The 27463-nt window shown below is 39.2% G+C and overlaps 1 protein-coding gene across 1 annotated transcript in view; it reads right to left on the bottom strand.

Annotated features, from left to right (window-relative positions):
* Positions 1 to 26986, bottom strand: part of angpt1 (angiopoietin 1) — a 61751-nt gene extending 34765 nt beyond the window's left edge. Inside the window, exon 1 of the mRNA XM_036555584.1 lies at positions 26358 to 26986. Within this exon, the coding sequence (XP_036411477.1) occupies positions 26358 to 26717 (360 nt within the window). The 5' untranslated portion in view covers positions 26718 to 26986. The remainder of the gene's footprint in view (positions 1 to 26357) is intronic.
* Between the last annotated feature and the right edge of the window lie 477 nt (positions 26987 to 27463).

The raw sequence follows: 27463 nt of genomic DNA, 5'->3' as shown, positions 1-27463 counted from the left end.
CTGTCGATACCCGGATGAGGCATCCTAAGATTGATTGCATCCATTTACAACACAGGAAAGATGCCAATGTATGAAAATTAAGTTCTGGACAATATGGATGGTTTTATTTGGTTACTTTCTTGTTAAATAGTGCCTTTCCTTTAATCTGACCCAAGTAATAAGGTCAAAGTGTCATGCTACACCAGGCTGGACAGAAAATTTCCACTACTAAGAAAATGCTTACCTAATATCTAATAGTCTAGTCTTTCTAAGTAAAAGAATATATCTTGAAGTTAATTGTTCATGTCAATTATCACTTTTCTTCACTCTTTTTTCGAAAAAAAAAAAAAAAAAAAAACCTGTTTGTTTACCTGGCTTTTTATTCGGCCCAAAGGTTTATTATTATCATTATAATTATTTTTTAGTTTGTTTTACACAAAGGAAAATGTAAAAAATAGGTGAGTGGTCAAAAATCGAAGGAAAAAACTTTTGTCTCTAATTTAACTTTGTTGACTTTAAAAGAATAAATAGCTGTGATTCTGCTTAAATTGCCTTACTTCTTCCACTTTAATGGAGTTTTGTAAGAAAAGTTTAAAATGAATACTCTCTTCTTTCTGTGCTAACCCTGTACTAATGGAAGAATTAAATATATTTTATCATATATTTTTCTTGTCCATTCTGGGGCTTACACAGGAGGTAATAATGTGAATTTATATGTTCTGAAATTCCACAAGGCCCAATAGCACAAAGTCCTTCTTGGACAAACATTAAGTCTTGACCCTTTTACTTAATTACCATTAGCTAAGTGAGATTCACATAAACACCACTTTATGCTTCCCAAACTGCTACTTGACAAAAGGCAATAAATGTTTAAGAGGATCTCCTCTGGGTGGCCTGTGTACACAAAGACTGCCAGCAACTATGTTAACGATGGAGGTCTACACCCTGACCCCCACTGTGCCATCATTTAGCAGTCTCCCTCAAAGCTGGCTCAACAGTGGCCGCACAGTTGATGCTGAAATGTCAATATACTGCGCTCATTACTTACTTACCAGTTTAGTCATTCCATGACCACTGGGACCTTAATCACATGGACTTGAGTTATAGCCCAGAGTACAAAGGGAACAAAAAAGTTGGGTGCTATCCGCCTAAAAAGTTTGGCCAAAGAGCTAGGCCGAGGCCATATATTCTTTGAACATTGTATTTCAGGGAGCTACACTCCAGCAGGCCGACAGAGCTCTACAGAATGCTACTAGAGACAGAGCCTTGTGCCAGAGTAAGCAGAAAACAATATTAGTAAAAAAAAAAAAAAAAAACAAGAAAGTGATTAGGGGTAAAATCAACACAAAACCAAAAGTTTTTGGTTTTTGGTTTTGGGTTTTGCTTCACAATTAAAGCCCATTTATTGGTAGCTTTGTGGCTGAGAGCCTACTCTGAGAAGGATCATACTGATCAAGTACAGTATATACTGCACCTTGCATTAGATTCAAATTTCCTGACACAGTGGTTTGTGCTTTCTGATAGGCTTAATGCATTTGACCAGTCTAAAGAAGAGTGTTAGTTCTATCTAACTGTATTTCCTGAAATGTAACATGCAACCTACACTGACCGGTATGATAAGTTTGTAGACGTAGTAGTGTTTTGGCCTAACTCGTAACTCGGCAACAATTTATAGCAAGAAGTGAAACTTCCAGATCTACGATAAAAAACTATCACCTGAAATGTTTTCCTTGCAAGGCAAATCAATTGACTGGCATCTTGAGAGGCATGCAAGTGTTTCTCTTGACTATGTTAACAATGCTTAGAAGAGTGCAGTGTTTACCTTTACCGTAATGTGTGAGATTCAGAGCTGGCCTGTTGTTACACCTGACTGAACGCGGTTTCGATTGTTGTCTAAAAAGTGGTGTTGCTCTCAGGGCAGTGTGGAGAGGGTAATCCTGGTCTACTCTTTGCTGGCCTCACAGAAACTGCTGCGTCAGATCACACTTCTCTCACAGGACCGTGGCCTGCACTGGCTCTAGATATTAAGGGTCATTTCAAAACAGACAGAGTCAGAAACAAAACGCCCCGCCACCTCACCCTCAATCAAAATGCATTAAGCTGTTGATGCAATGAAATCAGCTACTGTTTTTTGAAAGTGCAGTGCTTATTGTTTATTACTCGTAATCACAGGCTCTGCTCCTTCATGAATCTGAAAAAAGTATTAATAATAATTCTAATATCATTAACATAAAAGTAGCTGCAATACAACCTGGATGACAGATGACAAATGTAAATCCTTATTTTTAGTAAAATCCACACTATGGTAAGTTATGGTATGGAAAAACATTATTGACAGCTTGTTTTTGTATCGAAAGGGTTTCTGACAGTCATGCACAAATGGTGAGTACAAAGTCACAAATCCTCTTTTGCAGGTTGTGTATCTCACCAGGGAAAAATAATCTCATGAGGGAAGGTGTGGATTAGCAGAGTATAGCTCACCCCTGCACACTGTTAACCTCTTTGACCTTTGCTCTCATGTCTGGCTTCCAGGCATTCTTACATACACCACACATAGGCATACACACACACACCTACATAGGTTCAGTTCAGTACAATGCCAATTTGTGTTTAAGCATACTAACAAGATCAGAATAACTGTATCTCCAACATGAAAAAAATCTCTGTGTTGGCATGTAAAACAACTTGCGTGCACATATTACTAATATTTCTTTAACATTTGGAATGACTGGCTCCATGGGTGGGTGGTCCAGGGCTTTGACTCATTTGTGCTGGAGTTCTGAAGGATTCTGATTCCAGACCTCAACTCATCCGAGAAAAATGTTACTGTCATCCTGAAAGTTAGTATTCAGCATGGAGAAGAACTGTCTGTGAAAAGCCCACACTTTCTGTGGAGACACAATCGTGTCGATTTGATTTAATTCTATTTCATTTAAAAAATGCCCATTTTACTATAATTCAGTTGATATAACACAGAAACCCTAATCCATTCCTCCTAAATTTACTGTGGATTTGCAACTTGAGTCATGAGCCAGTTTTTGTGCATCTCTTTTAGACCCCACTTTGAAAAAGGATCTTTTTACAGCGGGCTGGTGAATCCTAAAAGGGGTAGTTTGTGTTTTTTCTTTGTAAAGCCAACTAAATGACTTAAAGGAATGTAAAAATACAGATATCTAATCCAACTTCAAAGTCTTGCTTTTTTCCTTATGTCAGAACAGGTACTTATCACAATCAGGTTGTGAGGAAATTCATGAATATTAAATTAACTATCCATGTATGCATTATGTTATTTCACATTTCACTGAGGCAAAAATGATCCTCATATAATAACAAAACTGCATCTTATACAAGTTTAAGCTGCTTATATTCTTCTTCCTCTTTTGCAGTCATTAGTTTTAAAAACTTAATCTGCTCCTGCAAGATGTGCCTTTGTTCCACTTACATTACATTTATTTCTAACATTTAAACTTCAGTTTAAAAAAGCATGAAAATTCCCTATCTAAAGTTAGGAACATCTGTATTTGAACTACAACAGAAGCTGCATCCATGCTCATGACAATCCATGCCTACTATACAACACCACTTGCATTCATCATTCTGAATTATAAGATTCTGTTAGCGTTTTAAGCACAATTTGTTCTGAAAGAGTTCTTCACAGTAGAATAAAATGATGACAATATTTTATGAGATATTCATTCCCAAATGATACCAAAGTGCACACTTCGTAAGAAAAAATTAGAAGTTATGAATACCACATAGTTATCAGACACAAAAACAAAAATGTGTCATAAAAAGTCCTATTCTCTGATTAGGCTCTGCTGGTGATTTAAGACACAGAAATATTATTTTAATGGTTAATAACTTTGACCTCTATTTGTATGGATACTTTCTCAATCATTAATTTAACAATCAGGCCGAAACGGCCAGAAAATAAAATTTAAAAAGAGAGAGTATCAAAATAAAGTTGGCCACATCTGAACGTTGTAAATAGCATAGCTCCGTATAAAGCAGCCAACTACATAATGGTCACCTTTTAGAATGTCTTTCAAGAACTGACAGTACACTAGGTGAAATTTTAAGTAATGTGTGCTGTTGCTCTCCCATACGATTGCACACAAGTTTCACAGTAAAGGACATAAGGCATTAAATTGTTCCACTTGCTATGTTGTATAAAAAGGGTTTCTTTTGTAGGACAAGGAATCCATAGAAAAGAGTGGAGTCGGAGATGATGATGAGATGGAGTCAGAAGGAGACAAACTCCCATTCAGTCAATTTCAAAACAAACTGACATCAAATATTTGAGAGAAACGAGACACGCCAATCTCCACACTACCACAAAGTATCTAGTAAAATGTTAGAGTGCCTGTTTGGGTTCAGATATTATCGAATGGTGGATATCAGTGGAGGAACCACTGAAGGAACCACCATTAATGAGAGGGACAGTCATCAGTAGAGTCTCTCTCGTGTAATAACAGCTTTGCACTCTGCGAGGTCTGCCAGAAGCCAGCCAGGGAGACAGGAAGAAATATGCTTTCAAGTGCCGATCATTTGTTTCTTTATGATTCAGAAATGGCATGGTATTGATTACAGTGAAGTAGCCTATCAAAACACAGGCTGAAGCATAGTTGGCAAGTTGGTGCAGAAAATAATCAACTGCTTTCATCTCCATACATAAACTATTCATAACCCTTTAATCATTTGTCTTTACTGTAATATTATAAGACACAGGACATGGTAAATGTAAAAAGCAGTAATTAATTGCCTCTGGTTGTCTGTGTTTATTTTCCGTTAATTATTTAGCGAATATAAAGTATCACAGACAACTTGTCGGGTTTGCCTGAGGGTAAAGGTGAGGCACATATTCATATATAGTGTACAAGGTCAGGCAACTGCATACGGTGGCATTTTCTGAGCTCATAATGAGGGTGAGAGCAAGGTTCTCCTTTACAACCAAATCACCCAAACCAAGGGCTTCAGTAATCTTGGATGAGACAAACAAAAGGCTTCAGTAATAACACCAACCAAACTGAGGCTTCCCGTTATCAAGGATCAGCCAAATGCAGGTTTTTATTTAGGGTCACTCAAATAGAGGGTTTTGGTACTCTAGCATCAGCGCAATTGAGGACTGCAGATATATACTGTGGCATCAGGTAAACACAGTTTCAGTAATTTAGGAACAGACATAGAATCTCTAGTCAAACATAAGCTTGTAGTTATCGAGAACTAGCCTTGCAGTTATTTAGGATCAGCCAAAAAGAGAGTTTTAAAAATCTAACATCAGTCAAAAAGAGGCTTTCAGTACTCTAGGATCAGACAAAATTAGGGTATCAGTAATATACTGTGGGATCAGCTAAACAGTGTCAGTAATCTAGGATCAGACAAACAGTTTCAGTAATCCACCATCAGTCAAATGGAGGCTTTCAGTATATTAACATCAGCCAAAAATAAACTTTCAGTAATCTACCAACTGAGAGATCATGTGTGTATAGGAACAGCTCACTGCAGAGTGGTACAGTTTGAATGTATGTTTAAAACCAAGTCATCAATTTCTGCACATACTGAAGCTCTTTCGACACTCTAGCTGGGGCTACAATCAAACAGCCGTTGATTTAATATGAATGTTTAGAGGAGAGGAGCACATACAAATAAAATCTTCATCAAAATGAATGGGATAAATCTAAAACTAAATTTAAGAGATTAACTGATCAACCCCTAATCAGGGTATTAGCCATTGTCGAAACATGAGTACTGTGTTTTCAACAACAAAACCCCTCAGATAAACAACTCATTTTCTGTTTTTTGGTAGAAACTATTCTGAAATCAAACATATACCGAAGTGGACTGGTTTCACACAGACATGCTTAATTAGATTGGCTACATAAAAAATGTGCAGTACCTTGAGGATCAGATATACAACAAGATGCTCTTGATTTATGTAAAAGATTGGATTAAAGTATTTTTTGTGACATTCTGTAATAAATGTGTTTTGCAACACACATTTTAACGTTTTTGGAAAAACATCCAGTTTTATCACAAAACATTTGACTGTTTTAGATTTTGATTCAGAAGATTAGAATGTTTATGAAAGCAAAGCAAGGTCAAACATTCATAAAGAAAAAAATGTTTGAGAAAAGTAAAATTATATCTACACAAATCATTGCCAACATATTTTGTCGTTTCTTTAGGGAAATATGATCTTTTCACTCCACAGAAGATACACGTATTCCACCCCCAAAAAATGGAGCACATATTCAAAATGTTTTAAATTAAAGTTGTTGATCCTGATGTCTGATCTCCTGCTCTCACTAGCTTTCCATTTCTCCCAGTTTATTATCATTAAATGGCACATATGTCAAGTCATAGGCTATCTTACTGTTAATATTATATATTATAAATGTCATTAATAATCACTGTGGAACTGTGAAACTGTGAAGGAGACTTGTAAATGAATATATTGGGAGTCAATCCAGCACTCAAGTCATACGAAGTTAGCAAAGCAAAGGGCAATTAGTTTTTGATATCCTGTCCTAAAAACATGAACTTTCTTTAAACATAAAAAGCACAGAAGAAAAGGTCTGTTTGCCTTGACTTACAGTTAATTTCTCAGTAGAACCTCAAAGACTGCATCCAACAGAAATATTTACTTTTCTCTTACTGATTTTGTTAGCGTGCGGAGGACACTGATTATTTTTATTGTTATTATTATTCTTCAAATGAATTTTTCAAACTAGAATTTCTCAACCCAATCAGGATTATTTGCATTATATTGCTTGACCCATACTCTCCTGTGAACTCCTAAGAAAAGTAATGACAGACCTATGGTACACAATTTACTTAATGTGCTCTTAATTTTATTAAAAAATAAATAAATAAATAAATAAAAATACAAGGCGAGAGAATTACAACAGCACAGTACTTCATCAACCACACACAAGATATGTTGAATGTCTTGAGCTTCCAGAAATATCACAACAGACAGCAAGCTTTATTTTAAAAGCAAGTCAGTTGATTTCATGTATCTGCAAGTACAAGGAGAAATAAGTGCCATTAATTTCTGAACATAACGGGAACCCGGGCTACCAGACCAGTAGGCTACACTGCAGCAAGACGTCGAATCTGCTCACTACATGTTCAGATTTGCTGTGTTTTTCCAAACAACCAAAAAAGACTTGAACACTTAAGTTACAATGTTGAATAACATGAAATCCTAAAAATAAAAATACGGCCATGTTAATTGACGCACTGCTTGCTTTACGTTTAGCTGGAATACCATTTTCAGAGACTGAGGTCACCTCAAATTCATCATTGACTCTGTAGGAATCAGTAGGAAAGGATAGGAATTTAATATTAATGCGTTTGTTTCACCCATGCGCTTAGACACATAACACAACTAAATATGAGTGAATAAACATTTTCAAATCATTCATGTAAGTTAGCGTTGGGGTGCTACAGTGGAAGTTTTCTGAAATCGGCAGGTAACGTCAGTGATATCATCTAGGAACAGACAGCGAAGGCTTTCGCGCATTTTACCTCCCGAAAAACCAGAATAAAATTATGTCCAAAGAAATAGGAGAGAAAACGTGGTATTTAACAGGCTGTGGACAGAGGGTTGAACATAAAACGGATTTTAAAAAATCTGTTTAGGCTAGCAGAACGAGCCCCGAAACTGGAACTGGGAGTAAGAATGCCGCTGCTGCTGCTGCTGAGAAACCCACAGTAAGGAATGTGGCGGTTAACGGCTCCTAATCCTTTTGGCACCGCTGTTTAGGTTTCTCTACACAAAAACAAAAATGAAATACCCTCCATCTGCTATCGCAAACCTGCACAGGATTATTCCACTGACTTCGATTATTTGCACCTAACTATCAGAAGAAATTAGACAGCAGGTTGCATTACTAAATGTAATACTGTGTGCATAAGTGTGTGTACATTTTAGGGTTACGTTATATATTAAGCAGACGATGTCCCCATAAAATTACACTGCAGCTGAAATGAGTACTGTAAGGCTACTAGGAGTTTGTGGACATAATTGTGAGCACACATTGTAACCAAGTATGTGTAAGTACAACAGTGGTAAGGGTTGGATATTGGAATAGTTTTACGGCTATGGTTAGGGACAGGGCTAAGGCTGTACAGTGTTACTGTGACCAGATTAGCAACAGTATTTGAAGTTGTAGCTGTAATGCTAACACAGCAGTTACAATGTAATTGTCTACAGACTTTTCATATTCAATTGCACGTCTGACCTATGCTCCACTACTGACCCTCAGACAATGCATAGCTGATCCCTTATTAGCCAGAAACAAGGTGTGCGTGTAGTCCAGTGGAAATAAGCACACACAACTGGGGAAGGAGGGACAGATCTTTGATCTTTTGAAGGCTCCTGGCTCTTTGATCCAGCCCCCACCCCCACATTGAGATGCCTAGCACATTACAGTTGAACACTTTTCCTTACAACCAGGATTAATGAAATTATATGCACATTTTATCATTTCACACCAGGAGCGAGAGTGTCGAAAGAAAAGCCAGCTCCTTCATGGCCTCTGGAAAGGGGTACACCACATCGGGTCTGGACTAGCTCCTTTCAAACCGCTGGCTGTGATGACAGCAGAATTCATCGAACCCGGGGGCACGTGGGGAGCAGTCGCACCAAGACCACAAAGGAAGCTGTTTGTTGGACAATATTTTTTCTGTTATTAATGTTGACCATCTGACAAAAATGAAAACAAGACAACAAAAACTATTCCCAAAAAGAAAAACAGCCAGACTTATGAAGTTGAATGCTCTGTGAGATCATTGGTGTTTTAACTTTCTCCACAACCGTATCACATCATGGTTCCAAGGGTTGAAGTCAGAAACCCCCACAGAACAGGGACCAGAACAGAGCCATGGTATTACATAGTGCTTTTTATCTGCCAGCACTACATATTAACTTCAGCCACAAAAGCCATAATCTACCCATACTCTAAATTAAGGAGCTGCAAATAAGAGAAAACCCAGAGGAAACACTCATTTTTTCTGTGGAAAGAAATGAGAAAATGAGATGTGGATATGGCTTGTAAGTAATTATCATCCATGTATTTAAATGCATTTACTGATTGTATGTCTGTGTTATTAATATAAACCACCTGATTGTGAATATTACTGTTAAGGCATTCTGGGAAGAAGACAACTGAATTACTATATATGACATATATTAGTCCATATATGGACTAATCTCCCTACTGTTATAGAAATACCATTGCTGGTACATATTCCAGATCATACTCTCCTGTGTATGTATGTATCCATTATAGAAAATCATATTGTTCTTCTTTAAATATTTTAAATATTGGGCCAGCAAAGAGTGATTTGTTTTAAATTCACAGCTGTCTTCTTTAAAATGTGTTTATAATTTAAGTCAGGAATATTTTATTTATTGGGGAATTGAAGCAAAATTCTTCTTTCTTCATTTCACATGAAATAGCAGGCAATTGTAGATGAAAAGTCTTGAGATGTGTTGAAGTGTTATTTCAATCACACAGATACTCCTCTTCCAAAGATCAGGGTTTTCTGACCTTGACAACAGATCTAAGATCAGCTTACCCTCCCTCAAACTTAACCCTAACTTTTTGACATTTTTTGGAAAGTTTTGACTCTGATCCAACATAAGTTACTCGGAGCTGAAAGTGTCTACACCTTGTCCAAGCGCTGCGTTGTGTGTGTGTGGGTTTTTTTTTTTCTCTCAAATTTTATGGATATATTCCCCTTTCATTTCAGGGGTTGATGAAAACATTCAAATCATTTTCTTGTAATTTAGTATCTTTCATCACATCTCACCACAAGTGTTATTAAGTCTGGAATTTGTTCTACCAATTTATATCAATTCAGGAACAGATAATAAAATAAAATAGTTTTATAAGGTCCTGCACAAGTGATGCTGGCAGGCTAAGGCATAGCATAGGGTTAGGAAACCACATATCTGCCCACTAGCCACACTGCCTGCCAGATATGTGTCCTAAATTCCATTTTTATCTTAATTCCCAATGCTTTTTATGTGAATTCTATATAAAATAATAATCCATTAAAATAAAGCTAATGTTCAAACACAAAAGCTGTATAACACAAAATCAAAATGTAACTAAAATAAATACAGTAGTTCTTTTTACCAATAACCAGCATCATTGGTAGGAGTCATGTGCTTTCTAGTCATCAGGTGCCATGATTAGTACACTCTGAAAAGGACATTATATCTAATGGCAAAGTAAAAGTATCCCTAACACTGACAAACATTCCGTATAGCACTGCAAACATATATCTGTTGCTGATTGCTCCACTGTCTGTTGCATGTAACTGTTGCTTTAGAATGTGAACTGGGGTTGATTTACTATTGGAAATATATAGCTCTGCATGTCATGGGGGGAACGTATACCTAATGTTAAATATGTAAAAGTGTTGTATGGCTAATTTCATCTCCATTGCCCAAAAGCCTAGTAGTCTCAGCATGTATTCAATAATTTTATGTTTAAGGTTTAGAGATGTGATGTAATTACATTACATTACATGCATTTAGCAGATGCTCTTATCCAGAGTGACTTCCAACATAATAGAACATAAGTGTATCCATTCAGTTTAAATGAGCAATTAGACTATTAGACTAGGGTAAAAGTATAAGCACTTTAAGTCCTCCCAGAAGGCAGGGGGCAGTCTTGTATGTGAGAGGCTTAATGGGAGTTCTGGGCACTGTGAGAGGAATCTGGATTTTGTGGAGGCTTGGACAATCTAATTCAATCTGTGTTCTTTTTTGTAAAGAATGTTATGGAAGCCAGATATACAGTACTAGCCTGTGCAACTGAGTCTCACCTCATTGAGCTATCTGAGCATAGGGAGGGTTTTCACCAAAATGTGTAGACATTACATTTCATTATTAGAGGCTCTGTTAGCAGCCTTAGCAGTACTTTGCTCCAAGATAGCTTGGTATCAGACCCTCACAGTGTAAACTGGCTATTGATCGTATTTTTACTTAAGGCAGTTTTTTAAAAATTTTTATCTACATAAATATTTTAAATTGAACAAATGTTGTTGATGTATTAAACAAATCATTTTGTTTCATAAACATAATGTAGAATAACATAAAATCTCAAATTCTGGCAAAAATGGTGATCAGGGATTTTGACACAACGACACCACCATGCACTACAGAAACCTCTTTCCCTTCAAACAGGCTAAAATATGTGCTCTGTCAAGGTTGCATTGTTTCTGTGGACTTATGATCATGTACTGAAGACCTGTTTCATACAGTATGATCAGCACAGTCCAAGCTCAGGAAGGTTTTTTCCCACAATCCTGTCTGTCACAGCTGTAGTGATCTGCATGCCTCATGGAAGGTGTGCATTTCTGTTTCAGCTGCCCCTCATATGGAGACTATGTGGCACTGTAAATTTCAATTAGGGGTAAGTATTTTTAGGGTTCTGGGCTGTAGAACTGTAAGTCCTTGTGGCAGCCATTCATGCAGGGAGTGTTCTCTCACCACTTTCATCTCCCGTCCCCTGTTTATTTTAGCTTTTCCAAGCTCAAGTGTGGCAGAAGTGTGTATACAAACAGTGACAACCGAGGAGAAAAATCAAATGATCCTAACCAGCACATGAGCATGAGCTTCATCAAAAGTCTGAGCTGGGAGAAACTGGAAAGGACACAGACCTAGCTTATAGCTTGGGAGAACATAAGATCACTAAACCATAGCTAAAACTCTGAGTGTATGTCTCTACCCTCTGAATTGTACTCAAACATGTAATGCTGTACAAACATGGTGGCACTGCACAACCATTTGAATGTTGCTCACCTAAGCTTTAAAAACACCTAAAACATGTCGTCCTGCCTTGAAAGGGTGTGCAAATGCGTGTGTGGGGACTCATCGACTAATCTGCTTGTCAACAAATAACTTATGGGGAGTCTTTCAAGTTTTGAAAGCAAAAGCTGCAAAAGGATCCTGCTGATCCATGTTTGCAAAATGAAGAGCAGGGCACAGACAAAGAGCCAGAGAACATCACAGAGGACCAGTGACACACATGCGCGCGATGCATAGCAAAGCTGGGACAATGCCACGGTGTATCACAGCAAAGATTCGCGCCGGACACATGTTGACAATCAGGCGGTGTTCCATATGGAGCAGAGTCCAAACACCGTCACGCCAGACTTGCTGGGGATTATCCACGGGAATATCCAGGCAGAAGCCCATGCCATGAAGTCTTTTCCAACAGCTTTTCCTTTGTGGCATCTCTGACCATTTTTACAGCTCTCTCTCTCCGAGCTGTTTGGTTGTGTGTGGTCTGGTCATGCGTTCAGTTTTTTGTTTGGTCAGATTCTATATCTGCAATGCAGTTGAGGTGATACAGAGGGAAGAAAGGTTGTTTTGCTTTGTATTGTGTTACACACTCAACTCCCTGACTTTATATACCAAGCTACTATGTAACGTCAAAGAGAGCATCAGAACCATTTGTGATGTTCCTGAATATTTAATATTTTTAAATCCTGGAATATTTGTATATCTCCAGGGGGATTCCGTATTGACATGAAGAGAGAGGAACTTACATAAACTTTCATACTAGAAAATTGCTTGTCATGTACTAGTGTCAATGCAAATGCAATATATTAATATTTTAATGTTTTTGTTCAATGACATGCATTTTTTTTTCAAACCAGCTGAAATTTTCTTTATTATAAAATGTTCAGTGTTTGATAAAATACAGATACTGTATATGGTAATACACCTACATTAAAATGGCATCAGGGCATCAGGATTGTACTGTTCTGTAAAAAATTTAAAAAAAAAATAAATAAATGTTTTCAATGGTGCTTTGCTCTAAATAAAATAGAAGAAAAAAGATTTGTGCACAAACTTTTGTGCAAATAAACAATTTTTGGTGTTCCTTAAAAAAGTACACAAGTGCTGGCATAAAAATAAATAAAGCTGTATCTTTTATAAGAATAAATAAACTACATTTAATCAACTGCACAACATAACTGAGCCGCTCTATTGAAACTAAAACCAGTGAATCAAACTTTCCCTTCAGAAAACAAAATTTAAAAAAGTTTGATTGGAGTTGATAGTGTATGTACATTTACAGACCAAATGAAAAAGTAATATAATGAAGGTTGAATTTAAAGAACAGATGTTAAAATAACAACAAGACAGAGAGGATATAAAATTCCTCATTTATTTTACATGCGGTCCTTCTTGATCTGTGAGTGTCACTTCGGAACATCTACAGTGTCCTCACTGAAGTAGCCTAATATGTATTTTTATAACAAGACTGTTCACAGACAAAGAAGATCCTCTCGGCTTTAAAAAAAAAACTGCCCTAAACAGTTTTGAGAGACTCAGACCATGGTTGGCCAGTGGATTCAAACAAAGGAAAGGATGTCATTTCTACACCCACACTCTGGTAGCAATACAACATCAGCCATGGCCTGCAAGATTTACTGTCAACAGAGAGCATGTTAAATGAATCCCGGAAGTGTGTAAGAAAACAAATTAGCATGAGCAGTTTGTAAAGACGAAATAGTTTTAAAATGTGTACTTTAAACACAGATGGTTTGGCACAGTGTTCCTTGTGTAAACCAATGTAGCTAAGTATGAAAAAGCAAATCGCTCATCCAGGGCTCTCTGCAGTGCCATAATGATGAATGTGATACGGAATGTTCTTGGTTTTGATGCCTGTTGTACAAGATGGCTAAGCAGTGTATCTTGTGCTTCTGCCTCCTGGCCCTAAACACCAGCTATCACTCAACCTCTCAATGTTCTTGGAAACAATTTCAGGACATTACGCTGCGTATAACACATTTAGTTAGTAATTAGAGTTTAAAGACTTTTGTTTATGCAGTACAGCATCACATTTGCATGCAGATGGAATGAATCGAAACAAGATTGACATTGTCCAAAATCTAGGAGCATAAAATCTACTTTTAGCTCTCTAGCTTCCCTAGTTTTTATCTAATACCTAATGTTATCATGCTGTAGTTAATTTAAGGGCCAGCCTTTGTCTCAGAGAAGAGTGAGGGTTATATCTGCATCTTAAACAATTATCTGCGCTTTGCCATGACAGCAATGTTTCTGGTATTCCCTGGAATGTGAGAGGACTGGCAGCAGGCCCAGACATGGCAAACAGAGGACTGGACAGTGTTCAGCTGACCACCCCCCCCCCCCCCGCCCCATCACACCCCCAGCCTTCAGTAAAGTGGCGGAAAGATGGGGGAGGAACTGGGGTGGGGTGGGGTGGGGGAGGCATTGGTGTTTTCTTAAGGACAGGCAGGCCGAAAGTAACACTCATCACACCCCAGCACAGGGGCTCAGCACTGAAACCGGCACATCGGGGGCCCACGTCATCATCGAGCCCCAACCCTCTCTGTCACCATTAATCCGCTGGCCATGCGTCATACCCCTCCGGGGGCACCTGGCGAGGGAACAATGAGCCCTTTCTATCGATAATATTTAAAAAAAAATAAAACAAAGGCAATCTTTTTCTCATGATGTCAGGGAGGGAGATGGCTCATGATTCATCGGGTTCTGCCACGGTGACCAAGTTGTTCTTCTTCATGACCCTGACAGGAAAAATCTGTATGGATCAGCCCATGGGAGTTTTCTTTTCTTTTAACCAGGGTAACATAAGGAGAAACTTGAGAGCAGCTTTAGTCTTACTAGACACTCCTGGAACATTACATTTATTTATTTTCTGCATCATCTATCAATGGATTCTCTCTCATGCATATTTCCCCATTCCTTCAATAAACAAGCTTTGCAGCTAACTGATATTCAATCTATACTTTGTGTGGGTCAGTCTGGGTTAACACAACTTTACTGCAGCATTAGAGGAGTCTTGAACTTTTGGACAGACTGTCTTCTTATGTAGCCACTTTTGGTCAAACTAATCAAATAAGTGATTGCAACACCACCAGAAAAGGTGACTAATTAGAAAGAGGGAATGCAACTGAAAAGCAATAAAAAGAGAAACTGCAATAAACAGAAAGTGAAAAGCAATAAGGCCAGGGCTATTAAATCAATGGCTAGCCTCCCGTACATAAAATAAGGTGCAGATACTGTGACTAAATGTCATTAAGCAAATGCATACTGTGGCCCCAATTCAGTGGAGTCGCAAATGGGCCATGTCCTTCACTTTGAGTAATGAACTTAAAACTTTTTCATTTTTTTTTTTCATTTCTTGAACAGTGTTACAATCTGGGAAATGGGTGGAATTAACAAACAATATTGTATAAGAAACCAAAAATGAAGCACTTGCTTAAATGCATTACTCAGTTAAGGACAAGGTGCTATGTGGTTACATTGACCATTTCTTTTTTATTTTAAATTATATTAAATTATATTTACCCTAAGCTATGTTTGTTTTTACCATATACCAATGAGAAGTAGGTAATGACCAAAGAACTTGCATGAAAAATTAAGCTTACATTAGTGTGAGGTGGAACCTTGAGATGAGGTGTGAGGTAAAAACTGTGTTCCTCATCCAAAGGCCTTCTAAAATGTCTGTTGAGAAAACCTGGTTGATTTGAGCTTATAGATGGGGTCACAGAACTGACTCTCACCGGAATGCTGGGCGTTTGTAAACATTTTGGCCGTGAACTGAATCCATGATGTTCACAATGCAGGACAGGCACCACCACAAAGCTAAAAGATTGTGATACCTTGGTTAGGCTGTGGTCTACAAAGGCCTAGTCTATTTTCTGTCAGCTTTGTAGTGATATGGAGTTATGTTTACACTCTCTCCCATCAGAATACACACCTCCTATCACTATTCGCACATGCTTTTCAAAAAAAGCGTGCAGCTATGCACTTTTTAGCCTACGCGTATTCTCCCCTTGACTTAAGTCTATGATTTGCGTGCCATGAAGGCAGTTACACTTACCATTTATGCGTATTCTGCCCTTGACTTAGGCACTTTTCAGCTACACGCTTCTGAGGGCTGTAGTAAGTCAAGCGCCACTACCTGGTGAAACACCATATTGCCCTTTAAGTCGGCAGAAGGCCTACTTTTAACATTATTATACATGTACAAATAAAATGTCAAAATGTACGATATTTGTGTGTCATTATTTTTAAACTACAATAACATTTCTTGTAACCCTATATTACATTGTTAAACAGGGGAAAAAAAGAAAAAAAAACGTTTTACATCACATGGTGTTGTGAACAAGCCTGGTAAATAGTTAGTTCAATTAGAATAAAACAGAAATATATATTAAAATGAGTATAAATAGCAGAGTGTTACCCATTCATTAATCAATTTAGCTAATAGAGAGTACTTTGGAAGAGTCATGATGAGTGATTACTAATAAATTTTTACTAATATGCTACTCAGCATGAATTCAAGCGTAGACATTGGAACATGCATTTTGTTGCACCTTTTCTTCAATAGTGCGTTTTTATTAACACTTTTGTGCATACGGTCACACCGGTGTGATTAGCCGTTTTGTGTGTATGCTAAAACTGGTGCGATTAGACAACTAGATTGGAAAAATTCTAGCTAATTTTAGCTGTGATGAAACAGCGATTTAACATTAAAAATATAGATGCTAACTGAAAACTATGAGAAGCTTAATAACGTTAATGAAAACATAACGAACCATGTAACGTAGCCTAACAAGCGTACTACATAGCATAAAAAAGCGCAAAAGGGTTAATGAATCTCCACACATCAAACGTGTCTTTATACATTGGCCCAGCACATGTGTCGTTCGGGATATTTACTTTATTTTTGGGTTTATGTCATACATAGAAACTTTCTTTTGAGGCGATTCGTAGTGTAGCTCTCCCTTTGCATTTACTTTCAAAATCAGTCTGGTTTATGGTTTGAATGGATTTCAATGACATTCATGTGGTAAATGCGTAAGTCCACGTTCCACGTTTTCCCGACAGCCAAAATAAACGAGGTTGTGACTCAGTCCACTTCTATTTAAAATAAATCACGCCTCTTTCATGAGCCTGCCTTCATTCTGAAGTTAAGCGCTGTGGGCATGAATACACGTAACTGAAATGCGCGTTACTGGAGGCGCGCAAAAAAGGACTTACACGCGAATGGGAGAATACTCCCCCTACAGAAGAAAGGTGCCTTGAACCTCACAACATCAAGTGTATCCTCCACATACACATGCTCCTTTCACTGTGTGTGTGTGTGTGTGTGTGTATGTGCTGGAGTTAAGTTACACTACTTGATCATGCTCTATTAAGACCTTTTCACATCCAGAAGCTTGCTTCATAGCCAGCTCAGAAGACACAGATTCAGCCTCTGGCAAAGCAACTGTTGACGGAATCTTCAACAGGTTGTGACATAACCTTTTACTATATGTATATTGACTACATTTTTAGTCTGAGTATTATAAAAGAGGTTGTACTTCGTTATAAAGATGTCTAGATGTAAATTTTTGTTCTTTGGTATGTTGACAGTGACATGAAGATTTTGAGATAGCTGTTCATTTGGGATATGCTCCACCTGTTGTGATAGTTGTTGTTATGGTCAGTCTATAAATGGCTAAGAATGGTATCTTGATTGCCACCTTGAGGCTGGAGGTGTTAAGTGCAGGTATCTAGAAAGCTCTGTTTAGCACTTAAGCCCATTAGTATTGGGTAAGCATCATGTCTTCTGCTGTGTGATTTAAAACATTATGTATTACATATGTAGTTGCTGCAATAGTGTTGCAAAATAGGTTTGAAACGGCAGATGTTGGTTACAATGGGTTGCGACAGAGCAAAGATATTATTTAGCAAAATTTCTAAAAATAGCAGCTGTGTTACTAATACATTTTTCATCTGCCATGTCCTAAAAAGGGATATTAAAAAGAAAACAACATTGGAGATTTAAAACAAAAGACCTAAACAGTCTGTCCTGTGAACTAGTGGCTGGCAGAACCCTCAGCTTGGAGCTGTGACTCAATGGCGCTGCCCCACGGAATACTGGCACCCTGGGAGCAGAGCGGGAGAATGTCTCTGAACGCGGTCCTCCGCCGTTAGCGGGGAAACATCGCCAAGCTCTGTGGGAGTGAGTGCTGTTTGTCTGTTACCCAATATCTTGCATATGCATCCCTCTTTCATTCGAACATTTTCTCCTAGTTATGTTTATTTTATTGCCCATTATTTATTAGGGCTTCATCACTGAACCTGTCGCTATTTGTACCAAAACTGTTTCCTTGTTTTGCATTCAGGAATGATATGTTTTGATTTGTGAAGAGCGCTGAGGAGTGCTAGGCGTCATTCTCAATATTAGGAATTACAGAGCTCTCTGTGACTTTGGCACGCTCTCCAGCTGCAGACAGACATGAAGAGCCGCTCGCCCGGCTGTGTTTGCCATCAGAATTCTGGGGGGATTGGTGTTCGAGATCAGGGTTGTTTTCACATTGAACAGCCATACCTTCCTTTTGATTAGTTAACCCCACTGAGTTAATCTTATCTGTCCGGATTACAAACTGTCAGATGGGAGTGATTTTCAATAAAAACAATAACCAAATTGAAGGATTTGTAAGAGGGGGGAGAAGGAATGTTGGGGAATGGATGGGGCGAGACAGAGGATCAGTGATATTTGAAGAAGGAGAGCTTTTCAAATAGGAGCTGCTGCAGTGGTGCCAGATGAACTCTGCTTGATGAAGATGAATTCACAATAGACTAAACTGTGGCCCGGTCCAAAACACTGACAACCCCAGGTGGAACCAGTAGGATTCAAACAGAATCTCGATCCAATGTTGCAGTCAGTTGCTTCTACAAAACACACATGGGCGGGCCTGTAGATCAATCCTCTGATTTGATTGATTGTTTCTTACTGAACCGGCACACGGAAGCAACTGAGAGTTTTAAACAAATCAGCGGGGTGTTAATTTCACCGGCACAGTAAACATACTCTCAAACACACACATACACACACACACCTTTTCCATTCCCTCAAAACCATTTACTGTACCTTAAAATATCTATGTGCAAGAATAATGTCTGTGGATGTTTTTGTCACTCTGAGAAAAAAAATCACAATGCCACTGTTATTTCAAACATATTAGAGAACAATGGAGACCACAAAAGAAAGTGTTTTTCTTCCAACAAGGAAACTCTTATGCGCTCTTGTATTCAGGTGCCCAGTTTTGAGATGATAAAAGAAGTGACATGTGTCTGCAGTGGGGCCTGATGGGAGAACCTGCATGTTAATGATGACATGCTGGCATATGAAGACTGTGATGCAAACCAGGACCTATGGCTACCTCCTGTACCTGACTGACACAGCGCTACTGCAGCCGCCATGGAAGCCTTCTCAGAACTGGGGCTCAGAGAGCACGGCTAACCAATCTGACCCCAAACCCAAACCCATAACTGGGCTCATTAATATCAATCCCTTTAGGGGACTGTGACGCCCAAAGGGCGAGAAAACCTGTATTTAGACATTTTTAAACATCTGGCTAAATTTATCTACTCAACTAGGACCTTTACAGTGCACATCAGTGATTAAATTTTCAACTGAAGAAAACCATACCCTCTGAGCAGCATGATATAGTATTCATTTGCTTTACGTGTGATAATACCAGAAAGAAAAATGATAACAATTAAAGAAAACGAATATGCTTGGAGGTACGAGGAAACCAAAATATATGACAGGAAATTCGCAATTCATTCGAGCAACATTATGACGCGCGCGGGGCTGTGAGCTCAATGTTGTGAGCGGAATAGAATAAATGCCTCATGCACCTAACAAAATACAAAAATATAACTGCAATTAAACATAAATAAATCCAGCAGAGCGCTCACTTGAGGGTCATTAATTAAGCCCACGCAGGATATTTAACAAAACACATTCAGGATACTGCTCTCATAAGGAAAGTGCAGGGAAAAAAACCTCAAGACTGGACTGAGTTACTGGGAAATTAACTCTCCCATTCATTTCTGTTTCATAAGCAAGGTATAAAATGACCAAGGCTTTTCTGCCCAACATCAAAAATCCTAGGCAGTTTGGAGCCTAACGAGCATGATGAAATGTGCTTTTCTCAAATAGACCCAGCACAGAACAACCTGCCTTATCTAGAATGACAAAACTAATATATGTCTGTTCACAAAAAATGCATTAGGTTGGCCCGTATTTTAACGGCCATTTGTAAAATGTGACATTTTTATCATGTATTTTCATACATTCCCCTGACAAGCTGGAAAAAAGCCCTCTCTCCTTTTCAGGTTTTGTGGTATTGTAAATGAAATGAGGATGAGTTTGCTACTTTGGTAGTCATTATATTCCTGCCCTCTCTCTTCTTCTGAAGCGCTGAGGACAGGAAGGAAGAGCTTTTCAGTCTATTGAGCGTCCTCTAGCTTTGCCTCATCCGATTGTTGGTTTTGGCCAGCATTATCAGCAAAAACAAACTTTGATACAAAGGAAGTTGCCCTTAAAATAGCTTGCTCTTTCCCTCAATGTTCAGCCATGCTGTGTGGCCTTTTGATAGAGTTTTAAGTATGGTTTCCCTTTGGTGGATAAAAATCAACCCATACTTACTCAGTGGAGTAAAAGAAAAAACTAAGCTGGAACAGCATTTAAATTTACTGCATTTTCTTTTTTTACCCAGAGGGTTATGCTTACTGTGCTCTTCAGGAAACCAAAGCTACAGGACGTTTTTAACAGGAAGATTTTTTGAGTTCTTAGCCCCTGTCAGAACAATTAAGCTGATGGTCCTTGTTCATTGACCGATAATGTGAAAGGTGCTCTGCCCAGAAAGTGTGAAGATGTATCAGTTCCACTTGCTGAGCACTCTCAAATTCCAGAAAGACTATGTTTTGGCACTGTTGTCCAAACGCGACCTCTCTCCAAGCCACAATGATTTTGAGCGCCGTTTGTGGTCCAGCAATCAGAGTAAAGACATCTCAAATCCTGCTTTGGTAATTTCCTCAGAATGGGATTCAAAATGTGAGATCTGTCGTGGATTTGTGTGAGTGACTTGTGGTGCAATTCTGTGTGCAGTGTTTGGATAAATGCAGTCCCCAGTGTAATGTTATGCATTATTATGCATTCCTGTGAGAGGTATTTAAAATAACAAGACATATAACCCAAAGCCTTTAAATCACACATAAAAATGACATTTCTACAAAATGCACATAAATGGCAGAATTCATCGGGCACAGTAAATAAGTGCTTTTAAACTGTTGACTAATTATGCAAGGTATCAAAGTCATTTGCCCTGTCCTGGTCTTCTGTGTGGTAATGGGCATAAGAAAACAAATTGCACTAAATCACCTGAGAGAGGGTTTTGGTTGGTATATCATGTAAATTGAAATGAGACCATATACATGCATGCAGATCTAAGTTTTTTTTTTAATATCCAATGACAGTCCTGAGTCAGGAAAAATCCAACAGAAAATTTGAAACTGAATTTTTCCAACCTACATGCATGATTACACTGGGATGGCATGGTGAGCGCAGACTTTAAAAGCCATTTTCACATATGAACTTTGGACAATTTCCGGAGAATCAGGTCTGCACATTGTCCGAAGTTGCCATTTCACACATGTAGCACACAACAGGAGCTTGTCCGTATCAGACACGTTCTCACCTACTGGAAATACTCAGTTTGGTTTAGGTGAGGGGTGGCGTCTGGGTAGAGCGTGCAGGAGGCAGGACATGGCACAAAAAGTACGCTGCAGAAATGGCCTTGGCCGTATTCGAAACCGCCTACTGCATACGGTGTACTGCGTAATACACAAGTATATATTGTATACTGCATGCTATTTTTCAGTGTAGTACCCAGTATGTGACCATTAATGATTACATTTGTAGTATGTTACATTGTCGTGTGAAATCATTGCGAGTTTAGAAACGTCCAGATTTCCTTGTGGTATTTTCCAGTTAGACGCCACTTGCATTCTCACGAGTTAAAAGTATTGATGAGTTCACAAAAAGTATTCGCAAGTTGAAGTATTTTCAGGTTTTTTCTTTTCAACGTCTTACCTTTCAGTGGTACTGGCACATAATGTGGCATGGAGGAGGAGAAGGCGAACATAGCTATTGTACTTTTGGGTAGCCTATAAAAAAAATCACACATAGCCATCCAAATGGTGCTACGGGTACACGTAATTTATTATTAATTATACATTTATTATAACAGGAAGGTAAGTTTTTTTTGTTCGCTATGTAATGTTAGATGACCAGTTCACCTATCTCACTATACCTATCATTATTACTTAGCTACAGCTTAGCTAGCTACTAACCAGGTAATTAACTACTAACCAACGTTGTTAATCATCATAAGAGACAAGTTTTGGCAGTATAGCTATCTAACTAACTATCTTTTTAACGATCATTGGACTGAAAATAGCATGTATTTGGACGTATCTGCAATGTCAACCAAAGAGTGGAAAACAATATACAGGCACGCAGAAAAGAGTACGAAGCAGATGTTTGTATTCTTCCGGTTTTGCGCCAGTCGCATGATAGAAAGATAGAAAAGTCATCAACACGCCCCTCGCTCGCCGTGGATTCTCCGGAACATGACCTGCTCTATTCACACATGGACTCAATCCGACATTAGAAGGACTTTGTACTAGGGAGCTGGCAGAGTGAAGTCCGTCTCATGTCCAGTCCGACTGATTCGGACATTTGTTCTCTCACATACAGCTCCTCCGGGTAATGGCTAGACAAGTTCGGGCTTTCAGTGCATGTCTGAAAGGGGCTTTTGACAGCAAAGATGAATTGTGGTGAAGATCCAACCCTCGTACCCTTCCACCAGGTAGCGTACCCATATCCTACTGCATTGATGAATAATATAAGAATGTGAGCTGCCTTGGATGAGGCTATCATCTAATGCATTTTTTTTTCTTTTGTCACTGAAATAATTCTTTTCTTGGTTCCAGGGTCAGTGTCTTTATGATGATTAAATGTTTTTTTTTTTGTTTTTGTTTTTTTTTTCCAAAGAAACACATAAACCATTTCCTCCCAGGCATCTAAATACACAAAGGACTCTGTCAGCGAATGGGGTGAGAGTGAGGGGGACACACAAGTGGCCACAGTTTCCTCCATGAGTAATAAAAGATCAGAGGCAATCTTGTTAAATTACCCCTCTTACATGCCTAGTGGAGAAGTAATCCCTCAACAAACAGAAGCCACTCACGCTGGGATGGAATGTTATCAGCGCTGTCTTCTCCCTCGCAGTGGTGAATTCCAGAGCCCAAACGATTGAGGACGACTAACACTTCCAGGCAGCTGCCTGCTTATTTTACCCCACACACAGCCGCACATCTAACAATGGGGCGTACAGTATCCCCAGCAAATTCATTCGCCAGGGTCGCTTAGAGCGCTATTAAGCAAGCTGTCTGACTAGCAGCCGCAGCCTCTTTGATTGAGATGGATAGACTCACTGGGACAGTCAATCTTTTGTTGAATGAAATATGTTAACTGCATCCTGATGTTCCGCACGGAGCAAGCATCAGCTTTGGTGTTTGTCTTTTTCACTTCACTTTCTCTTGTAAATAATGTGTCCTGTTGTGTTTCGAACCCCGCCGGGTTTCTGGTGTTCTGTCAAACAATCCATCTCCTCTGTTTTAGTCTTTTTCTCTCTCCCCTTTGATGTCCACGTGAGACAAAATATCTCTCCATCTCTTTGTGGCTATAATCAAACCGTCCTGATTTGTCCTCTCATTATGTATCCTGCCAGCGCTCTGATGCTAGTTTCCCGTTGTTACTGGGATTCATGAAATGAAAAAATACTTGAGGTATAAAGGGATCTCCAGCATAGTGAGGAAGAACTACTATAACATTAGTGGTGATGGCAGACAACTCTAGATTTTGATTTTTGCGTTTAGAGAAAAATTATTCTAGGAACAACAGTAAGGTTTTGTTTGTCCAGAATTTAGCTGATAAATTCTGGCCTGATATTTTTGTAACCTTCCCTGGCCACTGAGGTCTACTGTACGACAAATGAGGAAAAGTCAGACTGACTATGGCCTGTACCCGATATATCTACAGTTTCTTTACAAAGAAAAGCCAGATATGCACACGAGTGTAATTTGTTCACCCCTCCGAGACATATCTGTTCATAAATTATGCTTAAAAGTACAGTGAAATGAAAACTGTGGCCTTAGTTTCAAAACTCCTATTTGGCCTGCTTAATTTCTATGGGGTTTTACAAATTGTAGGTTGATGATGCAGTATAACCTCCACTAAAGTGTTGCTGCTGATTGCTGTCGGTCTCCAAGGTGTTTTTTTTTTCACAGCGGGTTCAAATAATTATTCTCCTTTCAAATGTTGAAAAAACATGAACAGTGGTGTGAAATTGTATAGTTCAGGGAGTGTCAATCATGTTAGTTAGGATGCAGTTATTTTACTTTCCGGTTTAACTTATATTTGAAAAACCAAGCAGAAGGGAGGGTTTTCCTTTGACTTAACTGATTAACACAATCAATTTATTTATAGTGTGTTTTTATTTCAGGCTGAGATGGCTGAAAGTGTACAATTAACAAAAGCATTCTAATTCCTTTAAATGCATTTTTCAGGGTATGGGCCAATCCACAGACTACGACAAAAAATGTGCCCTAGAAATGGCCTGTACACTCAGAAACAACCCCACATAACACAACTGGGTACTCCGATTACTAATGAGTTGAGTATTCGCTAATGAATACTGAAGATGTCAAGGCTAATTAAGCCACAGCTTCACGGCCAATCAATCATTCATTATGTTCATTTATTTGGTCATTTCAAGTTATGCCAACATTTTAGGGAAACAAGTCACCTATTCTGTTACATGCAGTAGTCTCTAAATGGTTTCCATCTCCACGCCGGTAAATAAAAAACATTTTATATGTTTTTGTTTGCTTTTTTACACTTTCTAGCGCATCTAATACTGCTGCTCTCCAACTCAGAGTGTTTGATATCAAATTCTGGAAAGCAGGCCAAGAATCAAATATGAGAATAGTTACCTCATATTATGTCATTTCCATGTTTATTATTGTGGCATATTAAACCACCTTGTGCAGAATGACCAGCAGTGGTTTTCGTGGATAAGGCTGAAAGTAGTTTTATATTAAACTTCATAGCATGTTATAAGTTTTACTATTTGCCTTTAACATAATCTAACTGCTGGGGTGGTTGGGAATGTTCACAGAATCAAGACAGGGATTACACTTTATCAAACAGACATACAGATGGGAGGTCACAGAGGTCTACGTTACTCGAAACAGACCAATTTTTTTCATTGTGAAATGAAGTGTGTCACACATAGACTTATACTGAATCAATATGACGGCATGTTTCTGATGTTCAATCATTTGCATTTAAATAAATTGTCTTTACACACATATGTAGCTTGGTCTACTATGCAAATACACAAAATATGCAAACATATTTTTGTTGCATTAATTAGTTAAAAAATGTAAATTATGCCTCTTAATGAGTGCAATGATTCATTGTGCTGCATTTTTAGTTGCAATTAATGTTAAATGCTGCTGTTTATATGCTTGGTGGTGTTTCTAAAAAAAAATCAATCCATTCATCTTTCATGCGGGTCACTGTTCCCATTTATATTTTTAAAGGGATTAAAAGAGTGGATTACAAAAACTATTCCAATGTGAGTTCTGTCACTAGAGCAAGAGGCCATATGTGAAAATTACTCAAAGGTTAATTTCACTTTGACACAGGGAAGTTTGGCTATATTTTTTCCCTTACAAAACATAGGATAACTTATCAGGACTCTTAGTGAAGCAGAGACCCTTGGAATGTTCAAGACCAGGCTTGACACAGCACTAGATGAACTCTTCACTGCAGGAAAACCACAAGCCAAGATGTACTGAACAGCCTGTGCTTTCCATTACTTTATTATATTCCTCTTCAAATTAAAATGGGTATAAATCAGTTTTGTGTAAGATTTATGTTGTTGAGTTGAAACATTGTCACTGTCAACAGTTTTGCTCCTGTGTTCCCCCAGGAAATTTGCATTCTTAGTCCTTGTCAATATGTGTTCAGAAATAATATGAATAATCTTGTGGTGGGCTTGATAAAATTTGAGAAGCCAAATTAATCATTCCTTGAACTACAGCACACATTCTGAAGACTGTAAAGTGAGCCTCAGCACTACCATAGCCAGAGAACCGCTACGGTACATTCAGCTTTCTGTTGGTGCTGTCTAGACCAAACAAAAACCTCCAGCAGACAGGACAGCCACAGCCTCAAAACAGCCTTCAAACAAACAAAATATCAAGGCACAAACAAACAACAGAGCATTTAAATAAACACACATACGACAATGGTCCCTTTCCAAACGAAAATGTGAAGGGATTAAACTCATACAAACACTCCACCTACTGCACTGGTTTAACCTTATATTAGGAGGTTTCCTCAGCTCTGAGTATGGTCCTGTGGGTGGACCGCTGTCTCTCTTACCTTCTGGAGCCACTGGGTGTAGTTCTCCATAACATGCTCCAGGTGCTGGATCTTCTGGCTGGAGAAGTCGTGCTCCACCTGCGGCGCATCTCTCTGGAGCACATTGGCGCTGTGCTGGCCACCAGACTTCGCCTCCCGGCACGCCACGTTGCCATCATTCTCCGGCAGGATGAAGGTGTAGGTACACTGCCCGTGCTGGATGCGGTTGTAGCGCCGACTGCCACCAGCACCTCCGGCACCACCAGCACCGCCACCAGTGCTGCCCTCCGTACCCCTGCGCTGCTCCACGGCCCCACAGTCTGCCGCTAGCAGCAAAGCGACCAGCGAGAGCAGGTGGCGGATGAACTTCTCCCACGACATCACCAAAATGAACAGGAGAGGCCAGAAAAAAACGAGGTCTTCTACAATGTCCCCGAACTGGCAAAGCGGAGCGTCTGTCTTTGAAGTATCAACCTCTCTCTCTAAATCAGAAAGTTGAGAGGTCCATCAGTACAAAGTATCTAGTGTCCATCTGACTGGACAACAGTGAAGGCAAAGTCCAGACAGAGGAAGGTCCGAAGGGCATCACTGTTCCGTTTTGTTTGTGCCCTTTCCCGTTCCAAGAAAGCCAGACCCCTCAAAGCCGGGAGCACGTGTTTCACGGCCACCGTGTAAATACGCTTGCAGATATGAAGTGACCGTGCTTGTGTGGAGGTTGATGCGTGTGTATGTGTGTGTGACATAAAGAGTGCGTACGGTGTGTTGTCAGGCGTCCCCTCCGAGGGTTCCAAACTGCTCTTGCACTGCTGCGTCACCACGGTCTTCACAGTATGTCGAGCGTGAGGGAGCATGCACTTCAAAGCTTTGCTCCGAACAGGCTCCGTGCCTTCCACTCACTGACTGGAGAGGAATGCGAGCGAGAGTATGTGTATGTGCCTGAGAGCAAGTGTGTGTGAGAGAGAGAGGAAGAGAGAGAGGGAGAGGGAGTGAGAGCGTGGCCCCAGCACTGAGGATGTGTACTCAGACTGTGTCGCGGATCGTCTTACAGGCAGCCTGACCTCAGGCTTCAGTGGAAGCCCTGCCCCTGAGTGCTGGGACTGGTTCAACCAGAGCCCTCTATACACAGC

Source organism: Megalops cyprinoides, chromosome 21 (genome assembly GCF_013368585.1).
Source record: "Megalops cyprinoides isolate fMegCyp1 chromosome 21, fMegCyp1.pri, whole genome shotgun sequence".
Lineage (NCBI taxonomy): Eukaryota > Metazoa > Chordata > Actinopteri > Elopiformes > Megalopidae > Megalops > Megalops cyprinoides.
This window is presented reverse-complemented; position numbering and strand designations above follow the sequence as displayed.